We start from the raw sequence: 20,000 nt of genomic DNA on the forward strand, positions 1-20,000 counted from the left end.
GTATGCATGACCTAATGTAGGAATAAAACCTTGATTTGGATTGTGTCCGTTAGAGTGCTTTGGTGTAATATGTCATAACTTCCGATGCCCTTTAGCCGCGAATAAGACATGTTCTCTTCAGTGGGTTTTTTTGGGTCACATGGGCCGTTTGTTTTTCTTTCTGCCGGCCTTTCCCCTCTATCTGACGGATGGAGGTGGGATCTTGAGTGCTTTAATAAATACAAGACAGGAATGGAAATGCCAAGCGGTTGTTTGTGCCGGCGGGCAGCGTTTGAGGATTCTCAGCTGCATTAAGAGGTTGAGGATGGCTTTCTCATTTCTTTTCCCCTCACGGTGGGTCAAATAAATAGCTGCTTGTTTTGTCTTGGACTGAACTCAGGCAACAAAATGGTGGCGTTTGGTAAGGACACTTGACTGGTCAGTTTGAACAACTTATCCCCATGCACACACACACACACTACTTTTTTCTAGGACTCGACTGAAAACTCGCAACGGACGGGCCCTTGGGGTGTTTTGTTGCAGAAAATCCAAAACTGGGTCTTTTGGCTTCAGCGATGTTCTCTGTGAACATCTTTACCTGTTCTGTTTTTAGCTGGAGAGGCTGAGAGCCAGTGTTCAGTTCACTCACACTCCTCAGATGCCCGTGCCCGTATGGGTTTACATGCCACGTATTCCTTCATTTATTCCTGACTTCTGTTTCACCCTTCAATCCTCTCGAAATCCTTTCTCCCTCTCCGAAGCCCCGCGGACACACAGACACACGCTGCCGAGCTACGATTTCCCTCCGGGGCTGACACACACACACACACACACACACACACACACACACACACACACACACGCTCACACTTCCCCCCACCTTCCTTGGCTCACGCACAACACACCTTCAACTCTCTCTGGCGCGCAGTAGTACCTACCTATGAGCCCTGTGTAGGCGAGGAGACAGGCTCCGTAGTTGCCTTGCTTGCAGCCATTTGCAGAAGACTGGGAGGGTTGGCAGTCGTACTGGAACTGTGCCAGACGAGATCTAGGAAAGAAAAGGGTGGAAATAAAGGCAACACATCCACATATCGGGTCAGCCAACGGAAGGTTGGTTATTCAAGAGTTTTACTTGTAGTCCTATCGCCTGTTCCTATTGGTCAAGATTGAGAGCTGGGGGAGGGTTGGGCGACGTTGGCGGGAGTGAAGACTCTAATGCGATAGTGATAGAAAGAGAGTATTGTAATTCAACCCCCCCCCCCCCCCCCCCCCCCCCCCCCTCCCCAGGTGCTGGATCATTAGCGAAGGCCTCCAAGTGTAATGGGCCCGTGAAAAATAATAGTCGTGACCAGAGATAGCAGAGAGCGATAACTCTGATCCATCTGGCCCCCTTATCCGCGCTAAATATTTAATGTGTTATTCCAAGAGGCTCTCCAGGGCCTTCTAACCAATGGCGGGAGGAAGCTGCAGGCTAAAACAAAGGGCCATTCCATTGATTAATCGGATGTTTGCTTGGTTTCAAAAGGCCATAATACCAGACCGACGATAACTCAATATGTAATTCCATGTAAATTCACCATGCGAGGAATAGTCGGGAAGAACACCAGAGAAAGAACTTGATCACAGTTTTATTCGGGGGCTGATTTGACCTGTCAAGGGAAATTACCGAAGCCGGCCCCTTAAAGCCAAAAAGGACATTAAGAATTACAATTATATTAGAACAATCCGTTACTCTCCCCCACAACCTACACCGGTCTGCGACATTGCATAACCCCCTTTAATCTAGGCTTACTGAGGAATCACTATAATATCCCATTGCTTAAAGGTCCCATATTATACCGCCAGGTGTGATCAGCCATTACAAGCCGTTTTGAAAATCTGCCTCACAAGTGGGCGTGTCTACCTAGATGTGTGCTGGATAGATCCAGCTACCAGCCTACCCAGAGGACTGTAGCAAATCCTGCTCATCTATCCATTATACTCTAGATCCAGATGGACACGCCCATTTGTTATGTCAGAAGAGGCAGATTTTCAAAACGGCTTGTAAAATGGCACACTCACAGCAGGAGGTATAATATATGTCACCTTTTAGCAAAGGGGTATTAAATAAAATATTGTATTATTATATTAATTATATTATAGTCATACCTGGTGGTATAGTAGGCCACCTTTAAATTGAGAACCAGGGGACCCAGTCCTTTCCCGCCGCCCCCCCTCACCTGCACACATAGTCCGCTCTGCAGATGCGCATCTGGGTGAGGCAGCTGGGCCGCTCGCTGCCCTCGTAGCTGCACCCGGGCACGATTGTCTGCCGCCGGCGCTCCGCGCACGCCGTGTCGGTGCAGGGGCAGAAGAGCAGCTCGTGGGTGTAGTCTCCGGGCACCCGGTCGAAGAAGCGGCGCAGGGCCTTGTTGCACTTGGAGCGGTTGCACAGGCCCGACTTGGCGGAGGGCTTGATGCAGGCCGACACGTAGTCGGTGCGCAGCTTCTGGCACAGGTCGTCCACGTTGCAAGCCTTGGCCGCGTCCAGGCAACGGTTCACCGTCGCCATGCCAACCTCGGAGTCTGTTGCGGCGACGAGGGCGGGATGAAAGGTGGGAAGGAGAGACGGAGAGAGATTGAGATGGACAGAGGGAGATGGAGAGAGAGATGGAGAATGAGAGATCAAGAGAGAGAGAGAGAGAGAGAGAGAGAGAGAGAGAGAGAGAGAGAGAGAGAGAGAGAGAGAGAGTGATGGAGAGAGAGAGAGAGAGAGAGAGAGAGAGATGGAGAATGAGAGATCAAGAGAGAGAGAGAGAGAGAGAGAGAGAGAGAGAGAGAGAGAGAGAGAGAGAGTGATGGAGAGAGAGAGAGAGAGAGAGAGAGAGAGAGAGAGTGATGGAGAGAGAGAGAGAGAGAGAGAGAGAGAGAGAGAGAGTGATGGAGAGAGAGAGAGAGAGAGAGAGAGAGAGAGAGAGAGAGAGAGAGAGAGAGAGAGAGAGAGAGAGAGAGAAAGAGAGAGAGAGAGAAAGATGAAGAGAGCAGGAAAGAGAGAGTGAAAAGATGTATTTATGGGGGGAAGAAAAAAAGAGTAATTGCGCTGTGGTCGAGGTCACAGATGATATGGTCTTCTGCTTATTTTTATAGCGATGACGTTATTTCATTCTGTCAGAGTGGTTAACTTGTTTGCTCAAACAGGCAATAGAGAGAGCGATAGATGTAAGAACTTGTACATTAAGTTCCAACTAAGTATCAATTCGCCCAGTAATAAAAACAAGTGTTTGCATAAGCATCAAACATATCCATCGCCTGATTAGAAGTGACGAGCTGGAGTCATGTTGCGTCTGCTGAGATTTCAGTGGCTCGTCGAGGGCTCCTATCACAAGGCTTCTGCTGCTGCTGCTGCTAGTCTCAGACGCAGTGTAGTTAAAGCAATCTTGTCCCCGTTATCGGCGATTAATTACCAGAAGAATTGGCGATTAGTTGGAATCACTTAACTAGTATCTGCGTTAGGGATTTGTTTCTGTACATGTGAACACACTGCTTTTCGAATGCTGCCCTTGTAACCACCGGCCACTGGAGGTGCTATGCACCGGAGCACTTCCTGTCCGCCGATGACCGCCGTACCAGTGATCGACGTGCAGAAGTACTCGCAGGAATCTTTTTAATTGTGTTGGTATTATTAATTGACATGGCGTTGTCTTCCGCAGATAAAAATAAGATGAATTCGAATGAAAGTCAATGGGCTTGCCTGCAGTGATGGAGGCCAGGCGAACGTAGTCATAGTCCCGCTCCACCGCCTCGTAGGGGTAGCTCTCCACCAGGTTCAGACCTAGAGGACAACAATCAAACAAGGGCAATCAGATCCTCATCGTGGAATGAAAAGCAACCATTCCTCCAAGTCCGGTTGAACCACGTCAATTGAAGTCAATCAGCCGAGCTGCTTCACATTCATGTTCTTTTTGTGCATACTCAAGGTTGTGCGGGAGAGACTTTTTGGTTTGAGTATATATTTCTTGCCTAACAGCGTTGAATGCATGACTTTGTATTTGTAATGTTTTCGGAATTTCTGCTCTTGAGATGTTTATAGCGCCCTGCTGATGGACTGAGTTTCCCTCGCTGTAGCCCAATACGATCTGAACTTAACTTTACTGTTCCTAGCAGCTGGAGGTCAAAGCAGCCAATCAGAGCGCACGGGGAAGAGAGCTTGAGCGATGGAACCTGATGTAGGAATAGGAGGAGCCACAGGCTACAACAGCAACCCCCCACGCACCCCCATGTCACAGTCAACTTAGAATCAACCCCCATGTTACAGCCAACTTACAGTCGACCCCCATGTAACAATCAGTTTACATTCAGCCCCTATGTCACAGTCAATTTACATTCAACCCCATGTCACACTCAACTTACAGTCATCCCCATCTTAAACTCAACTTTTTTCCTCGCAAAAAACACCTCACACTCTACTGCGAGTACTCATGCATTGCCTGTGTATTTTCGTCTACATCTACGGTATTACAACATAGCTCCAGACGCTGCTGCAACACTGACCGTGGATGAAGGACTGATGCAAGCTCCAGTAGATGCTGAGGCAGTTCTTCTCCTTCTTCATGCCCCTCTTGCACTGGCAGCCGTGCAGCGGGCTGGACAGGAGTGCCGACACGGCGTTGGCACACTGGCTCCTGGCCCCGGGGCCCAGCTTCATGTTGCCGTTGCCAGCCACGCACTGGCGCAGGGTCCTCAGGCGGGGGCTGCACGTCTCGTCGCTGGAGCAAGTGTCCCCCGCCACCAGGCAGTCCTGGCTGGCCAGCACCACCTCCGTCAGAGCTGTGGGAGCAATGGGGGGGGGTAACGACAATTAAGGGCTGATTATGGACGCAGCAGCAAGGGCTGTGATTGGTCCGCTCACTAAGACCCGACACAGAACCAAAACGGGTTCAGGGCTGCGTCGAAGCGTCTGCGTGGTCCTTGTGTTGCGTCGACGCGGAACCATAATCAGCCCTTAAGGAATGACGCAGGTGGAATGGGAGACTTCCGCATCTAGCATTTGGCTTGCATTTATCTCTTTTTATCTCTCTTGTTCTCTTTGGTTTCATTCTGCTTTTATTTGGTTGTTGTTTTTGTTGTGTTCTTTCCGTGTCGTTCACATGTAAAGCACTCGGGTCAGGGTGAAAGGAACACGCAATTCAATCAGAGTCCGGATTTAAGTACAGGCTTTTAAAAGATTGCTTTGCCCAGTGGTTCGGTTATACACTTCATTTTAAAGAGATAAATAAATCTTCACTGCTGGGCCTAGATTACATGTATATATAGAAATGTACAATCAATTATGGTGCATTAATATTCAAAGGACCATAAATGGACGTGTGCAGTGTTCAGTGACTCAATAGCACACAGGCGTCTGGCACAACGGCGGCATGTGGGCCAAACCTCTTGGAGATGACAATCATAAATCCATTGAAGCAGTACTCCGTTAGTTCTCATTTAAGATGGGATCTGCACTGGCTGTACAAAACAGAGTGGCAGAGGCCTTGGGCCGGGAGATATGTGTTGAATATACAATGTACACATAGTATACCCAGGAGATACCGAGCACTAGTGCAGGAGATGTGTGCAGTCAGATACTGGAGTGGATCCGTCAATCAGACAAGATAGTCCTCCTTCACCTTCTCCAACAATGGGAACCTTAAGACGGATACTGACGCAAAAGGCCTTTTTGTATTTCAGGTCTGATAATGCTCTGTATCTGAGGATAGGGAGCCATCATTTTTTGCTGGATAAATAATTACAACTGTTCCGACTCTCGAACCACCAAGCTACTACTTCTGTCTTGGGGGGGGCTACAAGTGTCAGCCACAGGTTTCAGGGGGAACAACAGATCGGATTATAGCCTTTTTTATTTTTGATATCCAATCCAGCGGTCTTGGCCGTTATCTGATCCTATCATAAATATTGGAACGGCGCATACCCTGATTGATATTATCCATAGCAAACACTTTTACGGTAAAAAATAGGACTGATTTCTATCAAACCCGTTAGAAATAAGTGATCATTGTGCTCATGAAAAGGTGCTCATGAGCACTTATCCTAATTGCTCTGCTCTCCTGCTGTGCGTTCCCTTTGCTTTGTCTCCCTCTACCTGTCTCCCTCGACCTGTCACTCTCTCTACCTGTCTCTCTCTCTAGGTCCGCCCAGGTACCTGCGGCTGACGTCCATCATATGGTCGTGGCGGGCCTGTGAAGACAGGTGGAGGAAAGCACACAGTGGTTGATAATGGCTGGTGTCGCCCCAGAGCTGTTGGTTCTCTTTGTCATATTGCTAAGGGAAGCAGGTCCACAGTCATGATATAACAGCTTTATTTCTTAGTCTAGACTTTAGTTTGGTTTGTGATAGTTTTGGAGATCCACTGAGTCCTACCGCCTGGTGCGTGGTCCGTTCAGTGTCTCTCCCTCTTATGCTTTGGATTGCCAGATCTCCCGACCTCAGTATGGTGTCTTAGGGAAAAAACAGGTCTGGTGAAATAAACCCCTCTTTTTGTAAGAGTTGTATTAGGTTGTTATTATGAACAAGCCTTTATTGGGGCTGTACCAATAACTAACTTGTGTATGTATTCACCTCGTTTTTGATCACGGTTGAGAAGCAGAAATGGTATAGTAACACCATTTTCTGGTGTTGTGTTCATTCAGCATACAATTGTTAGGCCTCACATGCAATTGCCGTGAAAATCATGAGGCGTTGGCCAGGTTTTCAGGTTTTGTCAGAGGACCTGCCATTGTTGCCTTTAATACTTCTCCTAACTCCCGAAGAGTCCTGGAAAAACAGATGTATCTGACAGTGGGAACAATGCTGCACACCGTCAGAAAATACAGGCAGTTTATGAAAGGATTTTTTTTTTCAAGAAGTCTCCCTCTGCCCATGTCTTTTTTACGGTTATTTAAATGTTATTTATTTATGTTTTGCATTTTTTCCTATCTTTTCAATCCAACATGTACTGGGACATGTGTCATTGGCAAAAAAAACGTGTTTCAGTCTCTGGGCTTTGGTGAGCTGCCACCGCCTACATCTATGTTCCAAATTGTGAACGTATTTTTCAAGTATTTTATGAATGAATGAATTCCAAGATGAATGCTAGGAAAAAGTCAATTCTCGCCTCAATAAAAAGCCTTGAAACCCTTGACACACATGCAAAGAAATACGCACATACAGAAAACCAACATAAATGTACTTTCTAAAAATGCAGTACCATCTCTTTAGTGTTTTTGCTCAAGCTACCCATATCGCTAAACACAAACAAGGAATATCCAGAACAATCAATTAGGATGATTTGACGCACACACACACACACACACAAGAATGCCACACATATAAAAACACAGTTTCATCCTTGTTAAAAAAACAAACATACTCTTATACTGGGCCGAATCACTCCCTATCCTCTTGTATTGACTCGGGTCCGGACACCAGATGAGGAGCCTTTTACCGTCCTCCAAGTTTATCTTGTGGCTATTATTTGGGGGGGAGGTAAAAACGATCTAGCCTCCTCCAAGCCAAGGCCTTAGCGCCGACAGATGGGCCAGATGCAAATAGAAAGGCCCAGGCCTTTGTGGCTGCCTACGACAGTTTTCGCAGCCTGGGCAAGAAGACGGAACCGACACCATACATCATGAATGTAAATGAGTCACTTGATTTGACATTTCCAATAAGCCTCTCTCAATGTACCAGTGGGTTTAGCCAATTAACCATGTCCGTAATCAATGCCTTCCGAGTCTCCATCCAGCACTCTGCCTCTCCCATGCCACATAAATCACGGGCAGATTAGCTGATCAGTTACCCGGGCGCGCCTGCTTAATGGCCCCTGCACTTCAGCGAAGGTGGAAGGGGAGCCCTAATGAAGTCAGTGGACACGTAAGCCCCCCCCCAGGGGCCCGACGGACTGCGGGGGACCAGAGGGGACGCACTGCTGGGTTTGACGCAGGGGCCCAGGATGGATGACATAAACCCCCCGGCCGGAGGGGTACGCCGACACACACACGCACGTACTCCACACAGAACCGTAGCGTCTGCTGCTTTACAGCACTTTATCTCCCCACCGGTCAGCCGATAGGCTTCTTTACAAATTTAAAGACTCACTAACCGGTCTTCTTTGAATTTACGTTCAATAATCAATACGAGATGTAGAATAAGTATTGGCACACTATAAGTCGGCCGCAATTCCAACGCAGTCCGACCTCCCGAACAGCATCCCAGAGAGACTTTTAGTTGTGCTCTGAAGAACTGGGTGGGTTACCTTGACAACTACATCACATTCAGAAGGCGACTATGGCCGTCTGGCATAGGATGGAGAGACAGAGTCAGATTCCAAGCAACATGGTTCACATAGCGATATGGGCATTAGGCTGCTTTTGTGGAAATGTGATGCAAATGTAAGCGATTGGAATAGTAAAGTGCGAAGCACAGGCGACACCTAAAGCTGGCTCTCTCCCACCAACAAACAAACACACCTCTATTGACCTGGGTGGCTGTTGAGCAATAGAAAGGCACAAACAAGGTATCTTGCCCTTGCTCTCGCTCTACAATAGGTTATTTGAAGAACGGACACCAAGCAGGTCTCTGATAAAAATCGCTTCTCTTTGACAACATCAGGTCCCTCTGAGCAAATAACTTCCCAGAATGCACAAGTGATTTGAAAGGGCAGAGCGACGTCTAATGGAAACCGAACTCTACACACACACACACACGCTTGCACGCATGCACGCACACACACACACACACACAATGGCTGCCAGTGTCAACAACAAAGCTGATATAATGGTAATGCCAGTATAAATTAGTACCTCATTAAAACAACAATGCATCAACAGGTCAAGGCCAGTCTAGACCTACGCTACAGTATATATATTGTTGAATGAATTGGTAAATTGATACGGAGCACCAATCAGCCCCTTCCATGGCTGCCTCCTATAATTAGTCCCCTTCGTGGAGTCTGTGTGAATGTGTTCGATTCAACCACCCAACCCTCTCCCACTTAAGTTAACAAACATCCCTCTTAATACGAATCGGCCCGCCATCGCCGGAGAACCGCAGCAGTATGTGGCGGCCATCGTGACAAGCTGCAATAACAAGGACCTCCATTAGTGCTCGGAGGGTCAGCTTCCACCGGGGGGGGGGGGGGGGGGGGGGGGGTGCGCGGGGAAAGGGAAGGGAAACATCTGCACCACGCAATACCTCACCCTATAGTCTCCAAACACCCTGTCTTCCGCTTCACATCTCCCAAGAAGGGCTGGGTTATCCCACGTGGCCGGGCCGCCGTGAGGTGCGAGCTGGTCGTAGATTATGGTTGGAGCCATGTGATGGAGGTGATTGCGTTCGATAACCCGCATCAAGTACACTGCTCTGTGACCATTATCCAAGATAGAGGCTCCAGGATTAAGCCATGCTGTTTTTCGGGGCTCGCGAATTGGTTTGCATTTGTTGATTCAGTCCTTGAAATGTTAGATCATTGGTGTGTGTATGTGTGTGTGTGTGTGTGTGTGTGTGTGTGTATGTGTATTTGCTACTGAGTATGTGCAACAGCCAAACAAGTGTACAAGCAGTAAGTGTTGCTCAGCGAGTGTGTGTTTGTGTGTGTGTGTGTGTTTGTGTGTTTGTGTGCATATTTGTGTGCTGCAGAAGTCCTTTTTGGCTCAGTTCCACTGGATTTTGAAACCACCTGAGGTTTATAAAACACTGGCAGGCTGAAGCGGTCAAACTACCCTGGGTCCGCTGCCAAGACACACACACACACACACACACACACACACACACACACACAGACACACACACACACACACACACACACACACACACACACACACACACACAGACAAACATACTTCAACATAGACACATACTCTCACACTCACACACACACACACAATCAAACCCTCTCAAACTCACACACACACCCACACAGAATCAGACACAGACACACACAGACACACACACACAGACACACACACACACACACACACACACTTGCATGAAAACGCACACACAAGCACACATACTGACAGGGACCAAGGCTATGGGCATACACAAGTGCAAGAAACAAACGTGCACAGTTTAAATTAATCTTCTAGTCATGCAGGGCTGAGGGAGAAGGGGGGATTTTTGAATCTACACAGAAAATGACACTGTATATAATCACGCACACACACACACACACACACACACAAAAACACACACACACACACACACACACACACACACACACACACACACACACACACACGCGCAAACACACACATACCCATGGAGAAGCCTACATGAGACAAATGGTGCTGTCAACGGAAGTTTAGTACCATCTAAAATATGCAATGTATGAGACAATTTACCAGGGGATACACCAATAAACCAACTCACAGAGTTGGTCTTGCATGTGCTTGAGCTTCCCAACAGCTCATAGGATATACCATATCCTTTCAACAATGATAATTGCAACCAAGCCATCACATCTTGATGGACACTCAGTCACACACATTGCATATGTTTAGATGTTGACCCTAGCCTCTTAGCCAATTACAGCGTGTTGTAATTTATGTGTCTAATTCACACTTGTTTCCAAACTTGCCCAGCGAGGATGGCTCCAACGAGCCTGTGCCCCCGTGTAGGTGCAGGCCAAGAGCAAATATGGAAATGTGATATGTGATTGCCACCCAATCCCTCTGCCTTCATTCCTCATGTATTTCAATTATAGTGAGAAAGGAAGGTCACAATTGTGGCTTTATAGGCAAAAATATACTAGATATGAAGGCATCAACACGTGCGTTCATATTGGTAACACTTTACAATATGTGTTACATTAACTTACATTGATTTACCATTAATGAAAATAAGTCCGAGCAATAATAAGCATTCACTTACAATTAACGGACAGATAATTAACAGTATGTTTAGTGTCAAGTTATCATTTACTAAAGGGATTCGATTTACTAATGGTGTTATGTTAACTTAATTATTAAATAGGGTTAGGCTAAGGTTTAACCCTATACCCTGACATATAATAATGCTCAGATTCTTATTATAGAACTGGGAGATACACCCCTGCATTGCAACCATCACATGTAAAGCATAACCACCTCATTTATAGGCACGTTCTGAGGCTATTAAGCTTGGGTAAAAGCCCCAAGGCCAGACACAAGAAGCCGCTTCCATTATTAATTCGTATCGTTTGTCTACGAGGCTTCTTGTCTTTTTTTTAACTATTTAATACCAGACCTCCAAGTCCTCCAACAGAGCCCTTTTTTCCTCTTTATTCTAATGCGGACATTTTCAAACATTTCTTGGGTGGTAAGGGGTAGAAGCGACGTGCATTGGCTAATGAGGAGGAGAATTATAAAAGGCTCTCTTTAATATGCAAAGCGGCTTCGATCAAAACGTCAGAAAACTTTGACATGGTTCATGTGTGCTGTGTGATTATGTTATACTCTGGGTCGGATGAAACATAATTTTTTTGTGTAACGAGTGGAGGATGGAGGGGGGGGGGGGGGGGGGGGGGGGGGGGGGGGGGGGGGGGGGGGGGGGTACTCTTGTGCCAGTGTGATGGCCTGCCAAGTTCAGGCTCAATGTCAAGCTACAAAAGGCCCCTTTATCTCTGTCTGAAAATAGTGACATTATGAAAGCATTCAGTATTGGTTTGTAATGGTCACAATTAACTTATCAGCCTATCGTCCTTCGCTCGCTAAGGGGGTGAGTGCATGACACATCACTTTTTTATCCCCCCCAGTGAAAGTGCCGGCTTCCTGCGGCAGACGCCAGCCAGCTAGGAAGCAGACCGACCCTATTGTTCTCCTTGGAAGAAGATTGCAGACTTGAGCGCTACAATGGACCATATGCTGTGGTTCTTTTCAAGGGCATGGCTCATTGATGGCCCACTTCAGGTGGCTCGTAATCTTTCAATCATAACACACAGGGTGTCTTGAATTTTGTTCCAGTCAAAAGCTGCTGCAATCTCCTCTTACCGTGACTAGCTATCTGGCCTTTTTACATCGAAATGTATTTTTCCTTAAACGTTTAACATTTTGAAATGAAGCATATTTTTCGCAAGGGAAGGTTTGGCAGACATTATGTCAAACTTTGTCACATTTTAATATTTGAGTTATGCCACATCTGACCAAAATTCTAGTGAGTGGCGAATGAAAAAAACTTTTTCAGTGAAAGTGTTGCCTTTACGAGGATATTTTTTAGGGGTTAAAGAGAGAGGTTATAATTTTCATAACAGTAGCCCCGTGTACAACCCTCCCACCTCCATTTGCATAGTGATGAAGTGTTAACCTTCTGCTTTGGGGTCCGCGGTGCGGGGCCAAGGCCGTAATGTCTGCCAGCTGCAGCTGTCACTCAACACACCCTTTCAGTAGTGGGCGGAGCCAGACCTTCCATCACAATGACTGATGGCCACTTTTACTGATGAAAACCTTAACCAACTTCTTCGCCCCTTGCCCCCATTACACCCCTCTCTTTCTCTTTCTATCCGCCTCTCTCTCATTCTCTCTCTCCACCCCCCTCTCCCTCTCCCTTTCCCCCACACATTACTCTAAACATGTTGCCCTGGGAGTGACACATGCGGTAAGCTGAGTTCAATGAACGAGGTGGAGACTGGATGACGGTTATGCATATTGAAATAAACCCCTTTAAGTTAATTGTCTCCACTTTAATTCGCCTTCTGATCCCAAAAGGTGTCCAAAGGTGACAATTTCCATGAATGCGTCATGGAAATGTCTGGCTGCAAATATTCGATGATGTATTTGACACGTTGTTAGATTTTTATGGGGCTATGTAGCAATCTGCCGTAATTGATGTGAGACAATCTCCAGTCGATGTCTTGTTAGCAAAGCTTGTTTTGTGAGCTTATTAAATAATGAAGTCTTTTTTTCTGCTGTAAACGCCATTGTTTTAAATCACATGTTGATTTTGTGTCTCCATTTAACAGCATAATTGGAAAAACTTGGAAGCCCCCCCTCACACGCCGACTAAACAACCCGATCAAAGTACTGAAATAAACACCATCTGTGAGCCAATCAGAGCCAACATCGTTAGTGGTCGTAACACACACATCTTAGACACGGCACATCGGACAAGCTGTCGGAAAAATCGCCAAAACTCAACTCGCAATCCCGACACAATGCTGAGGTGTAAGTGGGTCTTCTTCAGAAGAAACCTAGACTTCGATCGCTCTAAAGACACTACTAAAAAACGATTGGAGACACCATCCAGGGCTGAACAAAAGCTGGGTGCCGGGTGGCAGTACTCAAAAGAAGGCCTTGGTCTTAAACTTGGCTTTCTAACTGAAACTAAAATGCTCAATTGAGTGATCTGCCAGATAGGCGCACGTCGTCATACTTCCCAGGAGTCGTGTCCATGGCGGAGGTGGAGAGGAGGGCATTGAGCCTGCACTGGCCTTGGCCAGTAACAGAACCTGACACGGGACTTCAGATGTTTAACACCGCTCCCCCTGGCGTGATCTCGTGATAAAAGTTGAATTGAAGCAAACAACTCGAACAAAGGTTGAGGCTACTCATACCTCCTCCTCCTCCTCCTCTCTCTCTCACACTGCGAGTACACCATCCAGTCGTCCAGTTTCAATTGCTTCAAAGGTGCATCAAGCCCAATAAGCCTCCTGGCATCAAACGGGGAGGCAGAAAACTGCCTGGATCTGAGATCCTCCTGTGGTGTGATTGAGCCATGGCTAGAGACTGATGTTAATATTCAAGGTGTAAGACACAGGGGTTGAGCATGAAAGTGGATGTCATATACAGGTTACTCTTAATTCATATTTTAAATCACTGCATTTGTGTAGCAGCGCCCAAAAAGACTTTGAGTAGTTGCCAGATGATGGGTTTAAATGAAACATTTTAAGTGAAAAGCGCTGTGACACTTGAGAAAGTTTGGTGAAATATTTCAATAAGGGAATAAATATGGACAGAATATTATTTTAACAACCTTGTTGTCACATTTGAAACTCATTTAATTGTTGAACTTGTTGAGATATAGCACGGATCGTATTGTATCATTAATAATATATAATTAATTTTGAATTGAGAAAAAAACAAAACATGCCATTCCAAATTCGCAACACCTCCCAGTTTGCACTCACTTCCAATAAACCATAGGAATCTCCTAAATAATTTGTGCTATGAATGGTATTCTAGACATTTTCATGTCAAACAGGGACATGAAAGGTAATCTTACAAGTGGCTTCTCTTCACACAACGCCTTTGTTATTTATCCATCTATCGATATGTATAAACTTACTTTAGAGAGTTAGACTTTGAGGACACTTTCTCTTGTTTTTTTTCTAACATTGCTGATCTACTGGGGAATGAGAACACCACAGAGGCTTAAGGAGTAGAAAAAAATAGTGCTATACTGCTTGACAACACATTACAGTAGGGAAAGAGGAAGGAATAAATTCTAGCCGAATGCCTTGCATGCACTAGTGGATATGCATGGCTGACTAAAAGTTTAATGTGAGCTATTTTTATATGCATTTTCAATCTAAAAGATAAATTACATTTTCTGAGATAGCTTTTGTTTTTCATTAGGATAAGAAAAACGTTATAGATAAAAAACGATTTGCTTCTGTATAGTAAGAATGGCTCTGGATGAATCCACTGGGTTATGTCAGGGACGTCCGTCAGCCATCTCAAGACTACATCTGGGGGTACAGCGTCAGCAGGGAGAGCCTGGATGACCCTCACCATGTCTCCAGGTAGCTTGTCCAGATATATCGTGAGAATCCATTGGTGTGGTTAAAGTTCAAGGGAAACTAACCCTTTTTTTGGGGGGGGGGGGGGGGGGGGGAGGGACAGCAGAGGCGTCCTCCTAGACGGCGTCAAACCCTCTGCCCTCCAGAAATGTCAAGGTTTGGTCGGCAAATCAACCACCATGATGCAAAGCCAAACCTCAGCCTATGAGTTGACTAGTAGTTTAATTCTAGTCCAATTCTACTCTTATTTGACAATGGCAACATTGAGAGGATGTTTCATGCTTGGGGGCCTTTGGAATCAGTCAGTAGTTTCCTTTTTTCGTTTGTTTTTTGTTAATGATGAATGACACAATAGGTAGAAGCCAGGGTTGGAAAAATATGGGGGGGAGGTCTCGGAGGGGTTCTCGGAGAAGTCCTCAACCGATTGATTACAACTGACTTTTCTTTACAATTGCTTCCAACTGATTTTGTATACAGTTGCATATAGGTTTGAAACAAATCAACAGAGGTCCAGACCTCGGTCACATCATAGCTGGCTGCGGGTATAGGTAGAAGCAGTGTCACAGTGGGCTGGGTTTGACAGCCCTGCTAAATCTCCTGTCTTAGCTGCCCAAACGTAAGCCCCCTGGGCTTCTGGGAACATCCTGGAGCCCGGTCTGAGAAGTTGGAACGTGCGAGAGCAACAGCCACAACAAGAAATCCGTGATCAAAACAACATCAAGCCCCGGTTCTACGTATACATGAATCAATGGCATTTCATGATTATAGAAAGCCATTGGTGGTAAGTGTCATTAAGATGAAACTGGAGCAGGAGGTCAACCCTAGAGCGGTGGAACGGTGAGAAATATAACTCTTGCCTTTGTCACCTCCGAAGGCATGATGCGTTCTTTGAGACGTCATATTACTTATTAATCTATTCAAGCCTTCATAAGGATTTACCTGCAACTGCTGTTCATTGTGGTCCATGTGAAAGCATAACCTGAAATGCTTTAGTTTTTTTTTATTTGTCTGTGTTCTGTGTCTGTCCATGGTTGTGTTCGTTAAAATGTTGTTCTAAAGACTGTGATGGATATATTAATAAAGACACAGAGACAATAAAGACATATGTTTTAAACGTTTCTACCTAATGACATCAATAACTGATTGAGCTCGAAGTGATTGCAGAGATGATTAAGCAGAAATGTTGTTAATAACTATTCATTTTTAATAAAATAACATAACTACATAAAGATTTGTTAGTTAATGTAATGTTTTCTATCGTTTTCTATCGACACTGCTACCCCTGAAACCACACAGCCTGCGTTTGAATCAATGCCTTCCTGTGAGATGTTGCGTTATTTGATGATATTCTTTCAATAAAAAGCTAGACTTTCGAGCAATGAAATTTCTTCTTCTTCTTGGGGAAAGAGTAGGCGACGTGTATTTGTGGGGCATATGGGTCCTTTTGGCTCAAACTGATAAACAACCCATTCTGTGTCTCAGGTTGATTCAGACACCAGTTGTGCTAGATGGTTCGATTCCATCCCACACAATAGTCCAATTTGTATGATAATCAAATCTCTCTGTCCTTTCCTAAGTCCCTGAACTCCAAAGACGCCAAAGCTGTACCAAACAGCGAAGGGAAGGGCCACTTCTGGCTGGTAAAAGTTTTTGCCGGCAAATAATGGCATTTATAAATCAAACCAAGTTTAAAGAACATTCGATTTGACCTGAGAATTTTAGAGCTATCATGTATATTCTAACTTATCTATTCGATATGTTGTGTATAGTGACCTTCAAATCCCACTTTGAAGGATTGAGGTGACCACTAACGGGGGGGGGTTGCCGATTGCAGCCAACTGAACCCCCCCCTCCCCACCCTCCCTTCCAATGACAACGGAGGGATGCACTGGCCTGTATTGTGTAACGTGCCAGCAGGTGCTTCCAAAACAATGAGACAGCATCTGGTAGCATCACAAGTGTCCAGTAATGAGACTATTTGTTGGATTTTATTGAACAAATTGTGTTTGGTTATTTATACAAAATGTAAATTCTGCCATTCACTGCACTATTTTACCATCAAAGGTGGATGTGCAAAGGTGGATGTCCAGGTCCAAGAGAGGGTTAAGCTTCTAGAACACGTTTAATGCGAGGGTGTGTGTGTGTGTGTGTGTGTGTGTGTGTGTGTGTGTGTGTGTGTGTGTGTGTGTGTGTGTGTGTGTGTGTGTTTGTGTGTGAGTGCGTGTGTGTGTGCGTGTGTGTGTGTGTGTGAGAAGATGTGTGGAGCTCTTGGCCAGCGGTTGCTTTTGGTGTCCGCGTCTAAGAGAGTGAAGCTTCTTGGATACTCAGTATAACGCCACAGTGTGGGGTACATTTCATACAAAACATTTCTCATTAAAACACTCCAACACACGACAGTTCTAAAACATTATCCAAAATGGGTCGTAGCCATGGGGATAACACGCCCACTCCTTCCTTAAACTCTTAGCCCAAAACACATTTTCTAAAAAAAACGTTTTCTCCAGAGCTGTTTGTCTGTGTGGTGTGGTTCGGTTCGGTTCGCCTCAGTCCGGTAGGGAGGGGACAATATTTCCCAGCTCAGTTCTGAGGTCGCGTTTTCACCACCGACCCTTTATGGTAGGCCAAATGTCGATCGCCGCGGCAGCTGCCTAAACATCGTGACATCATAGAAACGCGACACAGTGTAGCCTGCTCAATAAAAACAATGGAAAAGAGGAACGTGACACATTAAACCAAAAGCAGCCATGGAAGTTGTCCAGCAACAGTTTCGGAACGTCTCCGCCTCCTTGTTCGCCCAAGATGCAATTTTGCGCGACATGCCCATTTTCCAGAATAATACCTTTAATACCTTCCGGTTACTTGTTTTTATCCCCATGTCGCCCGTAAGTGATGATTCTGTCGACCAATCAACGAAGGGCGTGTGTAGCTCGAACTTGCCGGCACCCTTTCAGGTGTCTCAGTACCCCAACAGAGGAGTACTGGAGAGGAATGCGAAACGAGCGCGGCTCAGTACGGCTCAGTCCAGGTCACGCCCACTTTTGGCGGGGGAAACGCGAACCGTGCCGCACCTTTGCGAAGCCAACCGCACCCTCCGTTGGAAATGCGCCATTACATTTATTATGTAGTGTGCCCAACAATAATCTCTCCTGCAGCAGTCATGTATAGTGTTTAATCACAGACTGGAGTTCACTCAGGTCTCTTGGCCTTGAGGCGAGGCAAAGCCCGTAAAGCGGATAAGTGACCTTCCACTGAAAACAAGTTCACCATATGTGGTCCCGTTCCCTGCCAGGTGCTACTTTTTCAGGTTTCAAAGGGCATGTACAGAAAAGCACAGGTGATGCTCTCATAGCAGCTTGCACCGTAAGCCTTGTAAACCTCTCTCTCCAGCTCACTCTATCGTCTCTCTTTTACTCTGTCTGTCTGAATCCGACCCTGTCTCCTTTCTCTCTCTCTCTCTCTCTCTCTCTCTCTCTCTCTCTCTCTCTCTCTCTCTCTCTCTCTCTCTCTCTCTCTCTCTCTCCTCTACTCCTCTCCTTTTCCCTGGGCAGGAGTGCGATTTAAAATGCTAAGTACCATTTTGATGCGGACCATGTGGACTGAAGGGCATTGGATCAGAACCAAAATAAAGTAATGGAGGAAAGTTGGGAAGAAGAACAAAAGCAGAAAAGGCGTAACTTGGACATTTATTAGTTAGTTTTCATGAAAACACATGAGCCTCACACCATTTTAAACACCTTCAAATCACCTTTTGTGTGCACATAAATTGGATGTTTCAGCAAAACGTTATAATCCACAATAAAGTTTCTCAGTGCTTTTCTTTGTTACTTATTAGGAAATATATTGCATTTTCCAGAAAGCGAGAATTTAACAACCCCTGCCACCCAAACCCATTTCTCTTGTGTTTTTTTGGAAGCGGGTTGCCTGTGGTTCACCCAGCTCACACTCTCCCAGACCAGAAGATCTCCACACTCTGTATTTACAGTCTGGCGTTGAAGAGCAGAGCTCCCTTGGGCAGCTGCAGGGCTAGACATTAAAAGTTTGAGGGTTTTGGACTTCTATGCTGTGATCTCTTCCCTCACACTCCAGGATCCTAAATGCATTGTTATCCTTAAACAGAGGCTCTCTGATGATCCGTTTGAGAGACGCCAGGTAGAAACACGAGGGAGAAAGAGCATCATTGTAAACCATGTGAGACGAGATAAAGCCAAGAAAGAAACATAGTGTTGTTTCTATTTAGGATACATTTGTATAGAGAGTGGTCCAGGGAGCGGGGGGGGGGGGGGGGCTTTCTGTCTTGCTTAAGGATGCATACAGGGGTGTGCGAGCCGCAGACATTAAGTATTAATAACCCAGAACTTTTTTGACAGGGCCTCTGACAAACTAGTCTCCTCTCCATCCTTCCCCTGGACCAATTATAAAGTGATACAAAGAGAAGTTTAGAGGAGTTTGCAGGGCTCAAGTAAACCTTGAGAAACCAGTTTAAGGCCGTTCCTGGACGTCAGTCACTGAGGAACACCAGGTATTTCTGGGTCAAATAAGAGTTGTCCAAATAAGTTCTGTGTGGCCGTAGGAAACTCAAGAGTCATCCAGAACAGCATCTCCTTCTGGCAGAAGGTGGTGATTTGTGACCTTGTAGATTGTGATATGAAGAGGTCCTTTTTTTCTAATATATAATAATGCACGTGTTGCCTTACAAAAGGTTGTACATTGAAGGGTGAAGAAGCCAGTGTATTGTGTCTTCAGCAGGTTTTATGTGATTCTAACAAGAACTATTCCAATATGTGGGTTGCTGTAAGGTTGCTATTGACTATACTATGAAATACCATAGACAGGCAACAGCAATTTCAGGTCTTTGATTATTAGAATTTGGGATATCAGCTGAGCTATGAAGGTCTAATTGCATAACCCAACGCTTTAATTATGGAATCATTTTGTGCACAGTAAGAATTAAACAAATTATACCGTTGATTAAAAAATGCACAGACTTCTCTCCTGGTTGCTACGCAACATCGCTAGGTGATGTTATTATTAACATCATAGTATTAATATTAAGTCACAACTACGGGTTCCTGACATTAATAATGTCTGTCGAATAGATATTGGAACCACTTAGAGTGAGGTTATAATAGTGACTCCAGACCTGGATTCATAATTATCCCCCTGTTGTTTGTAAAACACCAGAATACACTCCCGCCACCTTCTCCATACAATCATTTTTGGATCTCTCTAATGAATCTGTGAAGCGACCTTGAGTGTGAGAAATGCGCTATAGAAAATAAACGTATTATCATTAGCTACA

General features: G+C 45.5%; 1 protein-coding gene across 1 annotated transcript in view; it reads right to left on the minus strand.

Annotated features, from left to right (window-relative positions):
- Nucleotides 1-20,000, minus strand: part of gfra4b (GDNF family receptor alpha 4b) — a 36,437-nt gene that overhangs the window by 5,079 nt on the left and 11,358 nt on the right. Inside the window, exons 2-5 of the mRNA XM_030369194.1 lie at nt 4,510-4,785; nt 3,710-3,790; nt 2,199-2,544; nt 918-1,027 (exon numbers count right to left, since the gene is read on the minus strand). Of these exons, the coding sequence (XP_030225054.1) occupies nt 918-1,027; nt 2,199-2,544; nt 3,710-3,790; nt 4,510-4,785 (813 nt within the window). The remainder of the gene's footprint in view (nt 1-917; nt 1,028-2,198; nt 2,545-3,709; nt 3,791-4,509; nt 4,786-20,000) is intronic.

The sequence above is a fragment of the Gadus morhua genome, chromosome 10 (assembly GCF_902167405.1).
Source record: "Gadus morhua chromosome 10, gadMor3.0, whole genome shotgun sequence".
NCBI classification, from domain to species: Eukaryota; Metazoa; Chordata; class Actinopteri; order Gadiformes; family Gadidae; genus Gadus; species Gadus morhua.